The following is a 20,785-nucleotide window of genomic DNA, read 5'->3' as shown; positions in this document are numbered from 1 at the left end:
ATTTCCTCCCGAGCCTGTCAAGGCCAAGAGGCACACACCAACCTAAGGGAAGGCGAAGTACGGAGCTCGTGCCAGCACTGCTCCTGGCCAAGATAAGATCGGACAGTGCGCACACCGTCTGGCCCTATTCCTGCAGCCCAGCAGATGTGTCTGCTTCAGCTGTCGCCGAGGAAGGAGGAAGACAGCAGGCATGGGAACAATGCTCCCGTCAGGCAGCCAAGAGGAAGGAATAGACCACAGCCACCGGTTCCAACTGCAACCAACTCTCTTATCTCAAAATCCTGCATCCTCCACATACTCACTTCTGAGATGTGGAAGGCAAGGCCCACTCCTCTTCCAAGTCAGCTGGTCAACAAGGAATCTACTATAGATTGCAGGCAGCATGCCAAGGGCACGGAATTTAAAAGAAGGGATTAACATTTACAACGCATGCATTCTTCAGACCAGGTCCTGGGCTCAGCACTTGATGATCATGATTTTGTTTAATCCTCATCACCACCTTGTAAGGTAGTTAATATTTTCCCCTCTTACTGATGTAGCAAGGTTGGGGGTTCAGAATGGTCTCGGGGCCCAGGATGGCAGAGTCTGTGGGACTCCCAGTGCCAGGGTTTTTCCACGTGTGATGTCATGCTGGGACACAGGGTGAAAGGCACAGTCCACCTGACTCACGGGGGTCGCAGAGACGACAGAGGGTCCCTGAGCCTTCTCAGGGGTGGTGTGCAGTTTATATGGGCCTGCGGGGCCTCGGGGAGCTCGACCCAGGAGAATGCCAGGGCTACCAACCTGTTCCGCCAGCCCAAGTATTGCCGCCCACGTGGGGCATGTTGTCCGGGTCCTCCTTCCCGTGTTTGGGGGAACTCACGTCTTTGCCACTATCTCTGTGGATCGTGATCTACAAATGAAGAATTGAGACATTATCACTATCTCATGACCAACACCAGAAACTCTAGGGCAGGAAGAATTCTTTTCCCCCAAATCTTTAAGGTATCTTATAACCTCAGGCCTATAGGACACAACGGTTGCTGTCAATGTCTCGCAAAAAAAAAAAAAAATATCATCATATTTAATATCCATTTTGTTGGGAAGGAAACATTTAATTAAAAAAAATTCCTTAAAAAAAAAAAAAGAAACTGGACTGAGTTACAGTTTCAGAATTCTCCTGAGGCAGGACATGCCTCGGGCATTTACACAAGGCACAACACCCACCAGACGCAGGGAAAGTGGATCTCACTGGAGGCTGACACTCTGGATGGTTGAAAAGGATCACTGCCCAGCTGTTCCAGCCGAGTAATGGCAGATACACGTTTGCAAAGAAAATTAATTTTTAAAGAAATCCCAGTCTTCTGAGAAATACTTTGTATAAAATACATGGAAAAGAAAAACAGGAAATGTATCTATGTGTGCTTCAGTGGCCTACACACAGACATGAAAAACCCCTCATTTATTCTCCCAAGCCTCTCTAATTTTATTATGGTGTTTTGTAGGCTTTCCTAATTCATCTTTATTTTAAAACCAGATTTACTGTTTCTGCAGCGGCAAACAGAAGAAGCTGCGTTTTCGCCCTCCTCCGTGAGAGCCTGTGGCTCATTGGTCCCTAATTTCATTCAGCACAGATTCATCAAAATGACTGATAATCACCCGAGAATTCCAGTCCTACTAAGTTAGTTCAGTAGATAACACTCCACAATAAAAAGAACTTGAAGGAGTCCCACTTCATGAATCCTATGAGCCCGCTGTCAAATGTAATGATTTCCAGGGCAGATCAGATAAAATATCCATTTATTTGCTAATAAGACCTCTAGAAGATGTACTGGCAGGACATCATGTGAAGTACCACGGGGCCTACAAAAGCCATGGAGGACTGGTCACTGCTCTCTAATTGCTTAGGGTGGAGAAGGGAGGCTTGCAGATGGCCCCGAAGCCTGATGCCAGGTCAGTCTTTAGAGCCGACCCATTCCCTGTTTGCACCTGCCCTTTCATTCTGGATGCTGAATTAATGAAGGTGGACAAGTAATTTAGAATCTTTACAAATGAAATGACTATTAAGAATGAATTCAGGGATGTCTGGGTGGCTCAGTGGTTGAGCGTCTGCCTTCAGCTCAGGTTGTGATCCTGGGGTCCTGGGATCGAGTCCCGCATCTGGCTCCCTTCAGGAAGCCTGCTTCTCCCTCTGCCTGTGATCTCTGATTCTGTGTCTCTCACGAATAAGTAAATAAAATCTTAAAAAAAAAGAATGAATTCAACATGACTTGCCTTGTCTATGTCCAGACTAATTTCAAATGTTACAACATAATAGAGAGATGTCTGCCAATAGCTTTGGCAAGATTAACGGAGTTTTGGCCACAATTTTAGCATACTTTAAGAAAATTTTAGCAACCAGGACATGACAATTGATATGAATTCCACTCACATAATCAGGCTCTAAAAATGGATGAAAATAAATATTTTCTCCTTTTTAAAATTAAACTATGCAGAATAGCTAGAAACATTTAGAGAACAAATAAACATTTAAAAAACTTTTCCAGGGGCACCCGGGTGGCTCAGTGGTTGAGCATCTGCCTTCTGCTCAGGACATGATCCCAGGGTCCTGGGTCAAGTCCTGCGTCCAGCTCCTTGCAGGGAGCCTGTTTCTCTCCCTGCCTATGTCTCTGCCTCTCTGTATGTCTCATGAATAAATAAAATCTTTAAAAATACCACAAAACCCCAAAAAACAAACAAAAAAAAAACTTTTCCAGAACTTGTCACCACTTTCTAACTTCTCCAGAGGTAATGTAAGAGATTAAAATATTAAAATATGTATACTGGCTGTAAGAATTCTAGACCAGCACTAACCGATAAAATTTTCTGTGTTGATGGAAATGTTTTCATTTATGGTATCTTATATGGTAGCTATTAGCCCACTGTGGCTACTGAGTACTTGAGGTCCTGAATTTTAAATTTTACTTATTAACTAAAACTTAAATTTAAATAACCACATGTGGGTAGTGGCTATTTCACTGGACTGCACAGCACAAGGACAAGCTTGCCTCAGCCCAGCAGATACTGTCTGGAGCTCTTTGTAGCATCCTTGAGATGTTCTCCTTGAGAAATGAGAAAAACAAGGAATGTTTAAGAACTCGGATAGGGTTTTATTCTGTTGCTAATTTAAGAAACTTATATAAAAGTTATAACTATAGTCTAATTGGCTTTTCCAAATACAATGGAACTTACAAATGGAGATATATTTACTATGATAATATAGGGTTTTTAAAAGATGCACTTATGACAATCGTGTCACCACTCAGAAACACTTCTGGATGGCTTCTGGGGGAGTCTATTCTTTAGACTTCTTTAATATCTTTAATGGTGGCAACTATGTGTTAAAACTAAATAAAAAAAATAAAATTCTTTTAATTTTAAAACTAAATTTGATTTTTAGTCAACAGCCAAAGGATCCTTAGAGTTGATTTCTTGTATAAACTATTTGCTAACTCGTTATGTACCCTTTGGCAAGTCAATTAACTTTTCTGGCCATCGACTTTCTCATCAGGAACTAAGGGGGTTGAACTGAATGATTTCTACCATTCCACCTACTGTTGGGATGCTCTGATTCCAAATCTGGTGAATAAGGTGATCAATTTGGGGTTTTACCCCAAACACGTGTATTTATATAATAATAAGATTAGTTTGCTTATAAGAGTTGTGACTCTGCTTTAGGCCCACCCTAAAAGATGAAGTGCCAAAAATGGTCTGAGCAATGACGGCATTATAAGACTACCTATTATGAGCATCATGTTTAAGAACAAATACTAAAAATGATGGCACAAGACAAAAGAAGCCTTTCAAATTGCCCCTTTCTGTGACCCCTGAAATCATGCTCTTGGAGTTGCAAAGACACCTACAATGGGCCAACAGGGAAGCAGAAAATTGGCTATGAAACTTCTGGGCAGAAAGGAACTGGTATGTTCTTTGCCGCTTGTGTCTTCCCAGGCCATCTGCCGGGAAATGGCATTGCTTACATTGCCAACAACACGGCAGCCATAAGTCAATCCCAAATGGGAGCCTAGAGATGTTTCAAAATTGACAAATTCTTGACAAAAACAATCATCAGCCCAAACCTGATTTATTCCAGAGACATATACCACAGAATTCCAGGACACTTACTTAAAAACAAAACAAAACAAAAACATTTTGGGAAGTTTATCTAATTTTGTGTCATTTTATGAATGTCGTTATACTCACAGGAAGATATTTCTCTAGTACATCTGCCAAAGGGTTTTCAAAGGCATTTTAGGGCATCTCCTACATGAATTGACAATGGTTCATAAAAAGTACCAGGCAGGAAGTCTAAGACAGTCCAACCCAGGAGAGAAACTGAAACAGATACTAGGGAAGGCCTATCCTTTGAGGAAGCTTGTTTCCTGGGGACAGACAGACATGAGCCACTGGTCATTCTAAAGGTTGATAAACTGCTGAATACTTTGAAGTATGCTTTGAGGATTTGGAATGCATTTCCTTTGAGGGTTTGTTTCACCTAGAACGAGATTAAGTAAGTCATCCCAATTACTGAAATAGATACTACTATATTCATTTAAATGGATCAAAATACTCCCCAAACCACAAATATCATGGACTTTTACCACTTAAAAAAAAAAAAAAAGATTTATCTTAGGGGGAGGGGGTTGAGGGGAAGTGAGTCTTAAGCAGATTTCAGGCTGAGTGTGGACCCTGACGTGGGGCTTGATCCCATGACCCTGAGATCACCAACTGGGCTAAAATCAAGAGGTGGATAGTTGGATACATACTGACTACACCACTCAGGCGCCCTGGACCCTTACAACCTTTGATACAAAGTGATGTATGCGCTGAGACCTCTGATGTGTTTTTCACGGCTGACACAATCTACTTCCTTTTAGGTAAGTGTGCCGTAATCCTAGAAACTGTAATCCCAGGAATCCTCTTACATATGAATTAAAATGGAAAAAACATGGATCTTGTAAAATATAACTCATAAAAATGTTCCGAGTAAAGCAACCAAAATCAGAGCAGGGAAGGGACATGACTCATCAAAGCCTTGTAATTCTGGGTAAAGCTCATATATTTTAGGATCCTCCTTAAGTTCAGGATTTTTAAAAACCATCAATAAAATGATATAAATAGCCAGAATATAATTTTGTAAGAAAAGTTAGCTCTTGGAGGTATGACTGGACAACATAGCTGATTCTCATTTTCCAGCTGGAGACTAGGTGTGGTGCAGCAGATATTTCTAGTTGCCTACCCAACATCCACACCCTCTTGCTTCTTTTTAAACAGAAGTCAGATGCATCGTTATTGAGTGGAATTACGCAGAGCCATCCCATTGCCCTTTGCCAGTGACTGGTTTAGGCAAAAGGATGTGGCCTGAGATGGAAGAGAGAGTCCATCAGGAGGTTTCTGGGAAACATCTTCCTCCCAGAGCTCTCTTGTGCCCTGGATGCACTGCTCTGCCCTCCCCTGAAACACATATGCACTTGCTGCCTTGGGAAACAGGGTGAGGGTGTGATGCATAGAGGTGCAGCCTACGTCTGATAACCGTCTGGCAACAAGACGAAGGTGGCAGAGGGAAGGATGGAGGAGCTTATGTCCCCAGTGGCACTGTGGAGCTGCTGAGCCAGCCCTGGAGTCCCTTCACTCTGATTTTCCACATAAGCAAATAATACATGTCCTTCTAGTTTAAGCTACTGTCAATTGGGTTTTCTGCTACTGGGAGTCAATTGCATGCAAGTTAATAAAATTGTGTGTTGAAGGATGAATGACAGGCAGCAGGGCTGAAGCTACTGTGTTGACCTTTTGGAGGATGTCCTATTTCTAAAAGGAAGACATTCTTTGAATTTTTTGACATCAAAATTGTCATCATAATTCCAGCACAGAAATCCTACTGCTTAAGGGTAGCCTACAATCTTCTTGATTGGTCAGCAGGCAACTGAATGAACTTATTCATTCTCTTATTCCAACATTCCTGTGTATGTTTATGATACATCTGCTACTCACTGGGACACAGAGATACATGAAACAGGATCTTTGCTTCTAGAAGAATACTGTACAAAGGGGAACAAAGTCACAGCATAGGGTGATACAGGCCAGAATAAGGTACTGAGCATACCTGCCTAAAACATATTTCTGTCTGAGGTCACTGTGACAGATTAGAAATTTCTTTCATAGCTACAATGAAAGTCACATGAATATGTCCCTAGGAATGATGGTCTTTCATATGAAGACAGCTGGTTAAAAAAATAAGCTGACCCTCATCCAGTTTTCATAAGTAACATGTAGCTTCTATAATGAAATGCATGACAAAAATACCTTTGTTTGTAGGTACTTTCATGTGTCCCAATTTCGACTGCTGGCAAACCATCAAGTATGCAACTCATCTTCAGGTCTTCCCTGGCTGATGGCAACATCTGCTTTCAAATACGCAATGGCCTCCTGCCCTCTTTAATCCCTCTTCATTTTTACAGAGTAGGAAAGGATCTCATTTTTGATCGTTAATATTAAAAAATTACACTGTGGCTGATGTTCATTCATACTAAGTAATTAAGCCCAGAGGGCATTCACACTGTAAGTGCCTTTAACACTAACCGAGAAATCAAGTCTTTCCTTTGAAAGTCTAGGAATAAGCAAGCAGACAGAGTGGCAGATGGAGAGGATGGGGCAGGGGATGGGGAGCGTGTACTTGGTCTGCTCCCCGGCCCTGAAGACAAATGCTCGTTATGGCGATTGTAGTATTACATGTAAGAAGCAGAATAGCTGTCTGTGGTCTGTCTTGTGGCAGCTCTTGCTCTGGTGGAGTGGGTGGACTCTTCTGGCATTGAAAAAGTTCCCGTCTTTCCTCAGCGGCTTCTTCAAGTCACCTAGCAGCCCTTCTCTCCTGACTTTGAGCTGGACCCCTTTGCCCATCTCCCCAGACTCAACCAAACTGTCTTACTCTCCTCCTTTGTGCTTGAATGCTCCTAGCAACTCATATGTATTTTGCTTTCCGGCACAAGTGATGTGCTTGGTTAAGTATTTTTTTTTTTTTTTGGTTAAGTATTTTTAAACATTTGAAATTATAATCTAAAACACCTCCCTTCCTCTATCTGATACGATGTTCTGGAACACATACGTATGTATACATCCTCTGTTATTTCTCTAATCTGAGTTTACAGGTTCTGACAAAGAACTTTCTCACTGAAATGATTCTCTTCACTAAGTCTATCATTATGCAACAAAAATACTCCGTTTGATGAAAACAGAGGACACTTTAAAGATTTCACAGACTTGGGCTAAAAAGGGGGACCAAGTATCAGTTTATAATTTTACTTTACATGTTGTTGTCTGACAGCAGTAGCTGGCACAGTGGCTTACACACATATCCTTAAACATAATAGATGCTTAATAAATATGTTAAATGAACGTGTGGGAGACTGCTCACAACAGAATATGAGTTTAATCCTCTGTGTACAAACCTCTCCACAATGAGCTGTCAGCTGGGTGTCTGCTAGGACTCTTCCTGGCTCTTTCCTGCCAGCCCATAATTGGCAAACAGCACAGCAGGGCCCAGCCTCTGGGTCAGCAGAGAGCCGTCTCCCAACAGAGGCAGGAAACACATGGCCCTATTGGCTCTGGGTTGTTCTTAAATCCTGACCCTGCACCTCCCTCTGCCTGACTCTGATCCCCGCTAGGCCTCAGCTCAGTTTCTGGCCGATCCTTTCACTGGGCCGGGATGACTCCCCCCTCCTGGCCTCCAAGTCTGTGGGTAGTGGCCTCCTTGCTCTCTGACCCACAGAGAGCTCTTTGAATGGCTGTCCACAACAAAATTACAAGGCTGCAGAATCCATCCAAAACAACCTCTTAATTTACTTAGAGTATTTATCCATCTCTTTCTTCTACTTCAATTCAAACAGACACAAAAGATGAAGAAGACTTTTGGAAAACGTGAGAATGGAATATAGAAGATGGGATCAAGAGAATGTCTCATGGGATAAGAGGCTATAATTACAGACAAATATTTTTTTTAAATGATTTATATATTTTAGAGAGAGAGAGAGATAGCATAAATAGGAGGGAGTGGTAGAGGGAGAAGCAGATTCCCTACTGAGCTGGGAGCCCAATGTGGGACTCTATCCCAGGACCCTGGGATCATGACCTGAGCCAAAGGCAGACGCTTAACCGACTGAGCCACCCAGGCGCCCTACAAACAAATCCTTATGGGAAACCAAATGTTATCATCGTGTATGTGTGAGTGTCAAAAACACATGTTAAAAAACCCACAAATAATTGGCATGGCAACAGTTTCCTGGCACAGAAATGCACCCTCCCCGCTGCCACTTGCAAGCACATCCAGTATTCTACAGTGTTCCCCCAGAAACACCTGCTAATTGAATTCAGACAGTGGAAGTGGGGTAAACCATCAGGTCTTTATTTAGTCAACCCTATTTTTGCCTCTTTAACTTTCAGGAGCCCTCCGAAGGTTACTATTCAACACTGGAGTGAATTCCAGCCTGGCCATCAGGCTTCCATAGGCAAGGAAAAGGTCAACAATGCAGGGCCACCTTGGCTATAGCAAAGCTGGTGAGCAAATGCTTTTGGTTGTGTTGTATACGAGGTGGCCCCGGCGAGGGATAGCTACTGTCATGTACTTTTATCATTACTGCAGCTAAATGATCTCTCGTGATGTTTCCTGGCCAGGTGATTTCAGTCTCATATTGAATTTTTGTGTTCTAAGAGGTAAAACCTATTTGGGAATTTTTAAAGCTCTTGTGCCTTCCACGTCAACAGAATTCTCTGAGGTGTTATGTAGTTAAGGAAAAGAAAGGATGGGTAGAAAAGCCATTTGTACCACTAGAGTGGATGGAAGCAACAGGGGCTTTTAATACAACCCAGATTCTGAAAATTCTTGGAAGCACTGATCGCAACCCACATAAATGCCCCTGACATAGGAATCCTCTGAAAATAGAAACGCTCAGTGGATCAATGCGGGGCAGCTCCTCACAGCGTACTTCCTCTAGGGCATCCCACACTGGCAACTGGGTTTCCATTTTCTTTGTTTTCACTGAAATCACAGTCTGCCACTGGCTCTCTCTTCTTCCAGTTATCCTTCATACAATCATGGGTTCATCATCTCAGGCTGTAATAATGTTTATAAAGTGTTGCCTACCGATGTTTAGCCTGCACTTCCGTAACCATTTCCTCAGGTTCACGGAGTTTCTGTGGAACCTATGTTGTAACATCCGGCAGCACCGTCTTCCTTGTTTCCTTTGCAACAGGGCCCACATACTCACACACTTTTGACAGCCACTGTGGGTCAAAAGTAGTCATCAGGATGCAAAATAACGTCATAAAGCGAGGCCAGAGAGAAATAAGCTATATGCAGTGTGCACACACTTAAGGGAGAGTGGGGCATTGCTCAGTAGCTGAGCACTAATGGTTTGTGCGCAAGGCTCATTCTGTGACGGAACATTCCAGGCTGCCGCACTAGCTCAAATGGGCTGAGAGTGTGCCTCCCACGTGGAGCCTGGGCAAAACACAGCCATTAAGTAACTGTGATGTACACTTTTATCAGACTCCACTTATGTAGGTGTGGACCTCTACACACATTTTCTAAAAGACCGTATTTCTTAAAGTGATAAGTAGCATTGCAGTGACTCTGTGAACCCCAACCGGGGGTATATGGAAATGTGCAGCCGGATAGGTTTACCGGTACGGATGCCCTGCCATGAACATCCAGAGGGCAGGACGAGGTTATAGCACCTTTGTCATCTTTGGCACCTGCCACAGCCACTGTGGTCATTTCAAAGCTGCAGGATGGCTCTCGAGGTACATAAGCCACAAGAATATATAGAAACCTGCTAACTGCTCTCCTGGAACTTAGGGGTGGCAAGGTGCAAAGCAGAAGCTTTGGGGTGGGAGAAAAGACTTCTACTGGATCTTGCTTTGTGAAACATTCTTTTAACTGCAGTTGTGCTTCCTATGTGAGCAACAGGTTAAGAGCACTCAATACCAATGGGTCAAACTTTCTAAGAACGTTGTGGCAGTTATAGGACATAGGTTAGGTCACGTATCTTGGACACTTGGACACGAGCTACACAGTAATTAGACACAGACAAATGGTTCCTAATAATGACTCTAATTCATTAGGGACTTGTGCAAACACAAAGGAGTTTGTCATCTTCTCCTTTGTGTTAGTTTTCCAGTTTTTCTCAACAGTCTCCCCTCTACACCCTGAAACTCAGACTCCCCCAAAGACAAAAGCCTTGGCTACCATCCCAGCACATTCCCTCTGCATTCGCCTCCCGTGGTTCCCCTCTCTCCCCACACTTTGCTCTGGGCCCCCAGATCTGAGGATCCCCCCCTCCAGCAGCGCCAATTCTTGTGAAACCTGGAGGTCAAAGGCAGGAGGCAGCAGGGACTCTGCAGCACGAAGCTGTATATGTTTCCAAGAGTGCCGCCACAGGGCCATAGGTGATGAGGGGGATCACTCAGAAGGGAGACGGGCCGTGCACTCTGTGCACTCCCAGAGACTGGGTGCTGAACTGGGGTGAGTGGGGTGGCAGCCAGTCCTGCTCTCTGTGGTTTCTCGGTGCTGGTACTTTCACTAGTAGTGACACTAATTCTTCTTGACACCCAGGAATGTTTTCTTGTCGGTCTCCTTCTGCTGACATCATTGTACTCTGGGTCCTCATGCAGTGTGGTGCTCTAATTGTGCAGCCAGGCGAGGGAGCTTAACGGAACCCTGGTTTTAAGAAATGCACTTCATACTCTGCTGTTGACTTAACTTGACATGCTTTAATGTCATTTTTGGGGGATGAATAAGTTTAACGTAGGGAATGGGTTTAGGTATGTGTACTAGAGATTTTATACAAAGAAGGGTACCTGAGTGGAGTCTGAGGGGATGGGGTACTCAGCTGAGCTCGGGCTGAAGGCTGGACTGAAATTTCAGCCCCCCTGGGGCCCCAAACTCCCTGTGTGACACTCAGCAAGTCATTTAACCTTTCTGGGCCTTAGTCTTCTCATCTTCAAAATGAAAAACCAGATGAAATTCTTTCTAGTTCTAAGTTCCTTCTTTGGGCCCTTATCTACATTTATCTCAGTTCTAGTTTACGGGAAATATAAGCTGTCACCAGGGATCAATTTGACTAAAACCAGAGTTAAGTGTAAAGAATATTTTGATAGAGTCACATAAACGCTTGGCTTTTCTTCACATGGGTTCACTAAGATTTTATAACAAAAAAAAAAATTTTTTTTTTTGAGAGGCAGCTTGATGTCATGGAAAAACCATTTTACTGGGAATTAGAAGGTTGGCTTTTGACCCTGGTTCTGGCACTAACAGGCAAAATGGTTTTGGCTAAAGTTACCTATTTTCTCTTAGCTTTCTTCACCCAGAAAATGAAGGGGGACTGGCAGAAATGTAATTCAAGTACACTACGTGGTTCTTCTGGTCGATAACATTTAACATAGTATAATATGGAACCTGAGTGCTGGTCTAACCAGAATTCCAGCACAAATTGGCTGGGGGGTGGTGGGAAGCATGTGTCACAGAGCAGGTGTATGGAGGTACGACTGTACGACTGAGTGTCATGGAGTAGGCATGGGAAAGTGTAAGGGTGCCACCCTTGAACGCCCATGGTTCAAGTGAAGAGATCATACTTAAAATGGAAAATCATGAAGAAACAGAAACATGTTAGTAAGAGATAACAGGGGCAAAAAAAAAAAATCAGCAAAAGGAGCTGAAAGTGTTTGTCTCTGAACCATTTCTCATAACAAGTCTTTTGAAATTTATTTTAAAAAGCTTTACTTATTTTAGAGAGAGTGGGTGAGCATGGGATGGAGGGGCAGAGGAAGAGAGAGAGAGAGAGACAGTCCCAGGCAGACTCCTTGTTGAGCTCAGGGTCCAACATGGGGCTCTGTCTCACAATCTTGAGATCACCGCCTAAGCTGAAGCAAAGAGTTGGGATGCTTAACTGACTGCGCCACCCCAGTGCTCCACAAGTCTTTTGAATTTAATTTTAAAACCCTGTACATATATAACTTAGATGAACCATCAGTTGCCACCCTTTCTTTTTTTTTTAAAAGATTATTTATTATTTATTTATTTATTTATTTATTTATTTATTTATTTTAGACAGAGAGAGAGAGAGAGAGAGAGAGAGAGAGAGAGAGAGAGAGGCAGAGACACAGGAGGAGGAGAGAAGCAGGCTCCATGCCGGGAGCCCGACGCGGCACTAGATCCTGGAGATCATGCCCTGGGCCAAAGGCAGGCGCTAAACTGCTGAGCCACCCAGGGATCCCCCCAGTTGCCTCCCTTTCATCTTTTCCTGTCAGACCGCCTACCTTCCTGTAGTAGTTTTCAGCAAGCACAGACCAGGAGCTGGACCCTCTACTAGATGCTAAGGATACAAAGATCCATGATTCCATTCTGTACCCTAGGGAGTTTTCAATGGTGTGTAGAAGGAGGTGGATTCGTTATTTATTTATTTTTATAAAGATTTTATTTATTGGCAGAGAGAAAGAGAGCGAGAGAGCACAAGCAGGGGGAATGGTAGAGGGAGAGGGAGATGGAGGCACCCCGCTGAGCAGGGAGCCTGATGTGGGGGCTCGATCACAGGACCCTGGGATCATGACCTGAGCCGAAGGCAGACACTTTACCTCCTGAGCCACCCAGGTGCCCTGGATCTGTTCTTATTAATCAGTGCAGAGAGTGGGTTGGGGTGCTATGCCAGGGGTAAGTACAATGTGCAAGTGGAATATAGTGGAAGGGCTCTTAAGGCGGGGTGTTAGGACCACTATCAGGGAATGTTTCCCAGAAGAGGTAACGCCCAAGAAGGAACCTTGAAGGAAGCATAAAGTTGCTCGGTAGGAGGCTGGAGGCTGGAGATTTCAGGCAGACAGAACAGCAGTAGGGGTGTTTAATTGAAAATAAGAGGGTTAAATGATAGTTGACATGGGGAGCCCTTTGCTGGGCTCACACAGCTCTTGCTACAGCACCCAGCACAATCTACCTGCGTAACACATATTCACTGAGGCTTGTGACGATGCAACACCTCATCCTAGAGCCCATCTAAGTAGGATGAACTAATCAGAGCACCCAGAAGTTCATCACGTGAAGACCCCAAAAACCAAAGGAGTTAGGGCTCATCACTCCCACATTTATTCTCCTTCACTGAAGATCATCAGGGAGAGGGAGAAATGTATTTATAATTGTGGAATCAGTTCACTGCTAATCAGTACATACATGTAAACACAAACAAAACAAACAAACCTAACTCAGTCTTTGAGTATGGATAAACACTTACACTCAGGATTTCTATGATGTGAAACCCCCCTCGCTGCCTCTCTTCCCCATCATCATGCCGTGCTATACTAGCAGGTGTGGCGGTTGTTGTGTGCCTGCCTCTCTCTTTTTAAAGGAAATCTCATTTGAAAATCTAATTTAATTAATTTAACTGCACCGATGTTAGGAATGCAGAGAAGTGGTGTGGGGCACTGCTAAGAAACGAAGTGACCCGAGTTCTAGTCCTGCTACCTACGAGCTGTGCAACCGTGAGCAAGATTCAAACTTGCAGGTCCACAGTTTTCCCATCCCTTGGATGGGAATAAGGATACATGTCCTCCTGGAGTTCCTGTGAGGGTCAAATACGGCGAGAAGCAGTTGTGTGACTCTAGGAAAAGCACTCCCTGGCTTTGGACTTCCAAGTTCTGCATCTACAAAATGAAGAGGGGTTGATCTGTTTTTTTTTTTTTTTTTCCATTCTGAAGCCTGTGGATGGCTGTGTAAAGATGCTTTCCAAAACTGTAAAGTCCCATTCAAATATGTGAGGCAGCAGAGATGTATTGTTATTTTACTAAATAAAACAGAAGGGAAGGGCTAGCTCATTCTATTTTTTTAACAGGCACTTTTATAAACCCCTGCCACTTCTCTGGTTCTTTCTGAGCACCAACCACCTCAAATATGGAAGGGAATGAAGTCGCCTTGAAAGAGAATGTGGAGTGAAAAGGGCAGTGGCCCGGGAAATGAATGCAGGTGAGACTGAGAGGAAGCGGCGAGAGGCAGGAGGAAAGTCAGGGGAAGACTGTGGTTATGAAGCCAAAGGAAGACTGAGCTTCGACAGAGTGTGCTGAGCTCAGAGCAAGGGAAGGCCACATGAGGTGATGACTGCGGAGGGCCCATGGAATTTAGCTACCTGTTGAGGGTCCTTAGGACTCTAGCAAGAGCAATTCTCTGGATGGGGAGGTGGGGCTAGAATTTCATACGAGGAGGAGGTGTGAATGAACAGTGGTCTGGAAGCAGAGTCAGTGCATGGAGAGGATTCTTTTAGGAGGCTTCCCTGTGAAATGGCTTAGAGTTATCTAGAGTAGAGTTTGAGTAATAGAAAGTGCGACCTGTGGGGTCTGGGAAAACAGGAGAGCATGTTTCAGTGCTGATGCTCCCAGAAGGGAGAGCGAACGAAGATACCCGAGAAAAAGGAGTCAACAGCATGGAGGTTAAGTGCCTGGGAAGGTGGGAGGAGAGGCGGGCCTTTGTAGAGAGGAGGGGAACCTAGTCCTGCCATGGATGGGTTTGCCCCTTAGGGCTTGGGAAGCTGGAAGGGCTGCATTCTGGTAGCTTCCATTTTATTTTGGAAGCACAAGACTAGAGTACTGTGTGAGAGCATGGCAAAGAGTTGCTTGACGTATAAAGAAAGTAGAGGCTGTATGAAAGTCATTATGGAGATTAGGCCAAAAAGACTTTTTTCCCATCTCAAAAGAATTTTAAAATTTCCAAAAATATTCCTTTAAATGGAAGTTTTGTGGCGTATAACCATCTGTTTGGAGATTAAGTATTAGCTATGTTGGTTGTGGAGAAAACGATAAGGAGGCTGGATTAGTGAAATCTAAAGCTTTAATTTGGACAAACTGCAAGTATCTGGCCATGAAGAGGGCCATTCTGCAAATGATACTTTCTAGAAGATGCTTTTGAATTTCCCAAACAAATGATGCTTTTATTCCTTTGGGGTCTCACAGTACTCCTTCTCCAAACTGTCCTCTGTGCCATACAGTCTGACAACTCGTGTGTGCCTATCCACCTGCCAACCTCTTTGAGGATTTTCAATCTTTGAGGATTGAAAAGGCAAAAGCTCACAGCCCATAGCTTAATTGTACAGCGTGCCTTCCAATACATGTTGGAAGGCATGGTGATGTAACCAAGAGGAAACGTTATCTGATTTGTACAGACTGGCCTTATACATGTCGAGGAAGACTCTCATGGCATAAAGTGAGGTATCTCTGTTAAGAACAAAGGATTTCCAGAAACAGCAACATAACAAATGGGTGGGCCACGCTTGGAAGAGATGTGCTCTTTACGTGGGCCACATCTCCGCTCTATTTTACAATTTCAAGAGCCCGATGTAGGCTAGCAAAGAAAATTCAAGGAAATGAAACAACTCCCTCCCTCTGCTCCTATTCTTCTGAGGTACAAAAGACAGATAATTATCTAAATTGTTTCTCAATATGAACAAAATGGAAAAGTGACCTTTGAGTCTGTGACAGAGTCTATTCATGTCAGTGTTTTTAGCAGAGGCAAAGCCATGTCCAGGCTTAAAGAATGCTCACAGGAGCCAGCTTTTGCTCTCCCTCATGTTACAGAGACCATAAATAAATAGGCATAGTTTAACAGGCAGCCAGACCCAAATGGCTCATACTCACCCTTGGGGAGTGATAAAATTCTCCTGCTGGTAGACTTACATAAACTAAGATGCAGTGAATTTTTTAAGGATACTCCCTTTGCTCAATAAACCTGAATGTTTTAAACTTGAAAGCTGGCTTGACTACGAGGGAAAATAAATCAATGTGGCAAGAAAAAGCAACCATTCAAAGTGTTGGTAGATTAACTGAAACATGTAAGAGATCAAATTCAGTGATTTAAAATTCATATGCTTGCTAGTTAAAAATCTCTACTTCTAGTTTTCTGCCTATTTTAAAACACACTAGAGGAGTTCTATCCAGTGATTTGGCTACTCCCTGCTAAAACTGGACCTTCTGTCTTGTTTATATTCAAAAAAGAAGGTAGACTGGATTTCAGGGTCTGAGGCTTCTTATGGATTTATCTATTGGTTGGTGGCAATTATTACTGGCTTAAAAAATTAATCCAGTTGATCATTCTGATGATAATGAAAATCTTAGAATTTTTTGGGAAAGTGATATTTTTAATTTACTGAAGCAAAGTATCCAAACAATTAATTGCTTTATTCTGTTTAAAAGGAAAAAGACATATGTTGATTATGCTGGAATTAAAATAAAAAAAACTTAATTAAAAACATAAGAAAAAACATGAAAAAAATTACAAAAACAAAGAGGACAAGATAAACAAGAACAGGCTGGAGGAAGCAATAGGGGACTCTGTCTAAGAAGTCCTTCTATACAGTCCTGATCTCTGATAACCCCTGGGTTTATCAACAACGTGCAAATATCCAACAGCACATGTTCTGTCCTCAAGAACTCTCATTCTTTCCTCCCAGGTGTAGATGCATATTTTTTTTAAATTTTTATTTATTTATGATAGTCACACACACACACACAGAGAGGCAGAGACATAGGCAGAGGGAGAAGCAGGCTCCATGCACCGGGAGCCCGACGTGGGATTCAATCCCGGGTCTCCAGGATCGCGCCCTGGGCCAAATGCAGGAGCCAAACCGCTGCGCCACCCAGGGATCCCTAGATGCATATTTTAAAAAAACCCTTCAAACACCAGCTTGAATGAAGACAAAGGATAAGAAGGAATAGCAGGGGAGTTATGCTGTTTGTAGACAAGATACGGATAAAAGTGTGGGGGGCATTTTCTGGGGGAAAGTATATACTGAGTGTACAAGTAGAATAAGAATTACAGTTCTTGGGATCCCTGGGTGGCGCAGCAGTTTGGCACCTGCCTTTGGCCCAGGGCGTGATCCTGGATACCTGGGACTGAGTCCCACGTCGGGCTCCCTGCATGGAGCCTGCTTCTCCCTCTGCCTGTGTCTCTGCCTCTCTTTCTCTGTGTGACTATCATGAATAAATAAATAAAATCTTAAAAAAAAAAAAAAGAAAAAAGAATTACAGTTCTTGGGCAGCCCGGGTGGCTCAACGTTTTAGTGTCGCCTTCAGCCCAGGGTGTGATCCTAGAGACCCGGGGATTGAGTCCCACGTCAGGCTCCCTGCATAGGGCCTGCTTCTCCCTCTGCCTGTGTCTCTGCCTCTCTCTCTGTGTCTCTCATGAATAAATAAATAAAATCTTAAAAAAAAAAAAAAGGGATCCCTGGGTGGCGCAGCGGTTTGGCACCTGCCTTTGGCCCAGGGCGCGATCCTGGAGACCCGGGATCGAATCCCACATCGGGCTCCCAGTGCGTGGAGCCTGCTTCTCCCTCTGCCTATGTCTCTGCCTCTCTCTCTCTCTCTCTCTCTCTCTGTGTGGCTTTCATAAATAAATAAAAATTAAAAAAAAAAAAGAATTACAGTTCTTTCAGAAAAAAAAGTGATCTTAAATATTCATAAAACAAAACCAATTCAAACTAAAATCTTAATTGTATGATGAACAATTAGGTTTTGAAGCATTTAGAAATGACAGGTTTTTGAGAGAATTACAAGCTAAAGTCAGGTAGATTATTTCACTTTGAAATCGCTTTAGAAATTTAATGTTTGGGGGACCTGGTTAGGATCATGCGTAGAAGGTCACATTTATCTGGAATTCTGAATTTCCTTATATGTACCAGCTCAGCCTTTTTGAAAGGAGTTATAACATCTATTTACTAGCGAGGGGCCAGTCCTGCTGTGATGCTGATGATTAGTTTTAAGATGGCTCTTACGCTCTCTTACTTCTAAAAGAAAGCAATTTCCATCAATCTAGAGAGATTCTGACCATGGGGAATGATGTCTCCCTGGCAACACCAGGACCTTAGCTAGTGAGCCAGCCATGCTAATTTGTATTCATATGGTGTGGTGTTCTAGAATGCATTATAGGTTTATAATCCAAGAAGACTTTTATTAAAAAAACCGTAAGTGGAGGAGTGAATAAAACCTTTCCTTGGTATGCAAATATGTCTTATATGATCATGTGTTCTGGACTTATATTTCCAAAATACCAGAGGAATCCTACAAAACTGCATTCTAGATAAAAATAAAACAAATGGAAATAATATGACTAATAACCAGTTTCTCACATGTCCCGTTGTGTGGGGACGGTCCTAGTTAGTGCCTGTTGTCCCAGGGTAACTATTAATGGCACCATTTCAGTCTCATAAGTGGAATTATACAATCATTCATCCTATAATAACTGAGCGTTATACATATTATACAACCCAGCCCCTTGGAGGACTTTATAACTCCTTTTGGGTATTGAATTAAACTCTGTTTCTGGGCAGCAATTGCCAAAGGCAATACTGGGTTATATACATCTTGCCATCTGAAAGAAGAACACGTACATGTTTGTCTACATTTGTCTGTAAAGATCTGCTTATTCCACGTCCATATTAATAGCAATTTTGTTGGATGCAGACGTTTTTAAATTTTAAAATAAAAAATTTGAAGTTTTGAATTTTTGAAGTCTTCAAAATTCACAGATAAAGTTTCTGGCATGTTTCTCCCAGTGCCTCTTTATAAAAGGTTAATAGACAAATTTCAGATTTTTAAGGTAATTAATTCTATGGGTTCTAGACTAAGGCAATGTGACAGCTCTGGCCACGTGGGTCTCTTCTCTTTTTTGCACCTTACATCCTCACTGACCTTCTGGCTTTTCCCTTGTGAACAAGCCCCTACCCTGAATCCCTCTTCTTGTAACCAGGTCCCTGTTTGGTTTCCTCCTGCATGAATCTGTTTTGGTTCCCTGCTTTGTCCCTTCTCTAGAGTTTTAGGGATCTCTTCACCTGATCTGGAACCTTTCCTCCCTGGGCTCCCAGCCATTATCAGGCATCATACATTCCTGATTCTCTACTTTGTCTTCTTGACAGTAAGACTAGACGTTCAGAACTTTTCATCTTTGAATAGCTGGCACCTGGTACAATGCCTGGAGTATAGTAGATCCTCAACAAACAGCTGTTAAGTGAATGAATGATGAGTGAACCCTGCGGCTTTCTTCTCATTGACTGGAGTTTGGTTTCCTTATAAGGGCCACTTCCACCCTGGTTCTTTTCATTGTTGACAGGGCTCAGGGAGCTAATGTTGCTTGCATATATTACTGTTGGATGAGACAAGACAGGCACAGAGTTTAAAGAATGCTGGTGTGTCCCTAACTGCGCAGCTGCTGTCCTGGCTGAGGCAGTCTGAGTGCGGATGAGGTTCACACTATGTGTCACTAGCACCAGGAATGGGGAGGATAGCCTAGAGAAAGAGGCTCTTTCTTTTTCCCTAACTGGTTTGTCTAGAGAGGGCTCTCTTGCAATCCATCCCCCCTATGGGAAAGCCTTCTTCCGCTTGTGTACAGTGGCCAGGTGTGCTGGTAGGGGCATTGGTAGGACTGTCCCTCCCACGAAGAAATTTTTACGTGAGTTTTGATGAGTGCAGCTCTTAAGAAACAAGCACCTTTGAAGGAGTGAATCTACTATCTCCTTTTCTTCCTTTTTATTGTAGGTAAAACCCAATCACTTTGCTAGAAAGGTCATAAAGATAGACTTCATCGGAATTTAAAGACAAGAATTTCAGTGTGATAGCTGACTAACTCAGATGTTTTCATCGTGCCATTATATTAAAGTGTCTTTTTCCCAGGAAGGGAAAAAAAGACTTAGTCTTGAGAGTCTAAGAAGTCTCCCTTAGTCTTGGAAGAACCCTTGGAGGGCTCTTTGGTAGGATCTCCTCATAACAGCCTCTAATCCACACATGAAACCTAGGCATGTTGCACATGACAAAAGCAGAGTGTAGGGAGGTGGTATGCCCTGCCCCTATGTACCTTTCTAGGATGGTCAGAGAAATGAATCCTAATAAAGATATGCATTCCTGCTACTCAAAAATATCTTCTAATGTAGCAGTTAAGAGCAAAGACATGAACCAGACTGCTTGGGTTCAAACCCTGGCTCTTGACACTTATTAGCTGGATAAGGTACCTCATCTGTAAAATGAAAATAACCATGGTACCTACCTCATAGGGTCACTGTGGGGTTTAAAAAGGATTAGTACACCTAATCACTTAGAACAGAGCCTGGCCACAGTTAGTGTTATAAGGTTAGCTATAGTTACCACTGCTTTACTTTCTGAGAGTGAAAAAGGTATTGCTTACTATAAAACATTCATTTTTCAGTAGAGATGTGCCAGATACAGAACATGTTAATATCAGCATTGGGAAAAAGTGACCCAGGATTTTAATCAAGGATATTTTCTGAAATTTAAGTTGAATGAGAATTCAACACTCTGTCTAATTTTTATACTAACACTCATGATCTGCTGTTCATTCATGACCTCACACAGGAAGTTCAATATTGCTGCAAGTATTACAAATACCAAACTGATGTTTCCTAATGTAGCGCTCTGCCCAGAATGCAGCAGGCCTCTTTTATGGCTCTGGCAGCTGGAATGAAAACTTGATTATTTCTGAGCTCCTGAAAACATGTTTGCTCTCAGCTGCAAAAGATGTGACATGAAGGGGACTCCAAACATTTCCAGCTACGTAGCTGCTCCAAGCAAGACTTGAGAGAAATGGATACCTTAAAAAAATGAGAATAAAATGTGAGGAGTACCAAGGAAAAGGCCATTCTTTGCCTACAAATCCCAAGTTAGGATTTGCACTCTATTATTATTATTATTATTATTATTATTATTATTATTAATATTATTTTAAGTAGGCTCCATGCCC

The 20,785-nt window shown here is 42.9% G+C and overlaps 1 protein-coding gene across 2 annotated transcripts in view; it reads right to left on the bottom strand.

The window, feature by feature from the left end:
• VWA8 (von Willebrand factor A domain containing 8) overlaps positions 1 to 20,785 on the bottom strand; it is a 342,943-nt gene that overhangs the window by 45,404 nt on the left and 276,754 nt on the right. For both annotated transcript variants that reach the window (XM_055335701.1, XM_055335702.1), the window contains one exon: positions 784 to 892. In XM_055335701.1, coding sequence (XP_055191676.1) covers positions 784 to 892 — 109 coding nt within the window. The remainder of the gene's footprint in view (positions 1 to 783; positions 893 to 20,785) is intronic.

Source organism: Nyctereutes procyonoides, unplaced genomic scaffold, assembly GCF_905146905.1.
Source record: "Nyctereutes procyonoides isolate TBG_1078 unplaced genomic scaffold, NYPRO_anot_genome, whole genome shotgun sequence".
In the NCBI taxonomy this organism is placed as follows: domain Eukaryota; kingdom Metazoa; phylum Chordata; class Mammalia; order Carnivora; family Canidae; genus Nyctereutes; species Nyctereutes procyonoides.
The sequence above is the reverse complement of the archived record's forward strand: the minus strand, read 5'-3'. Positions and strand labels throughout refer to the sequence as shown.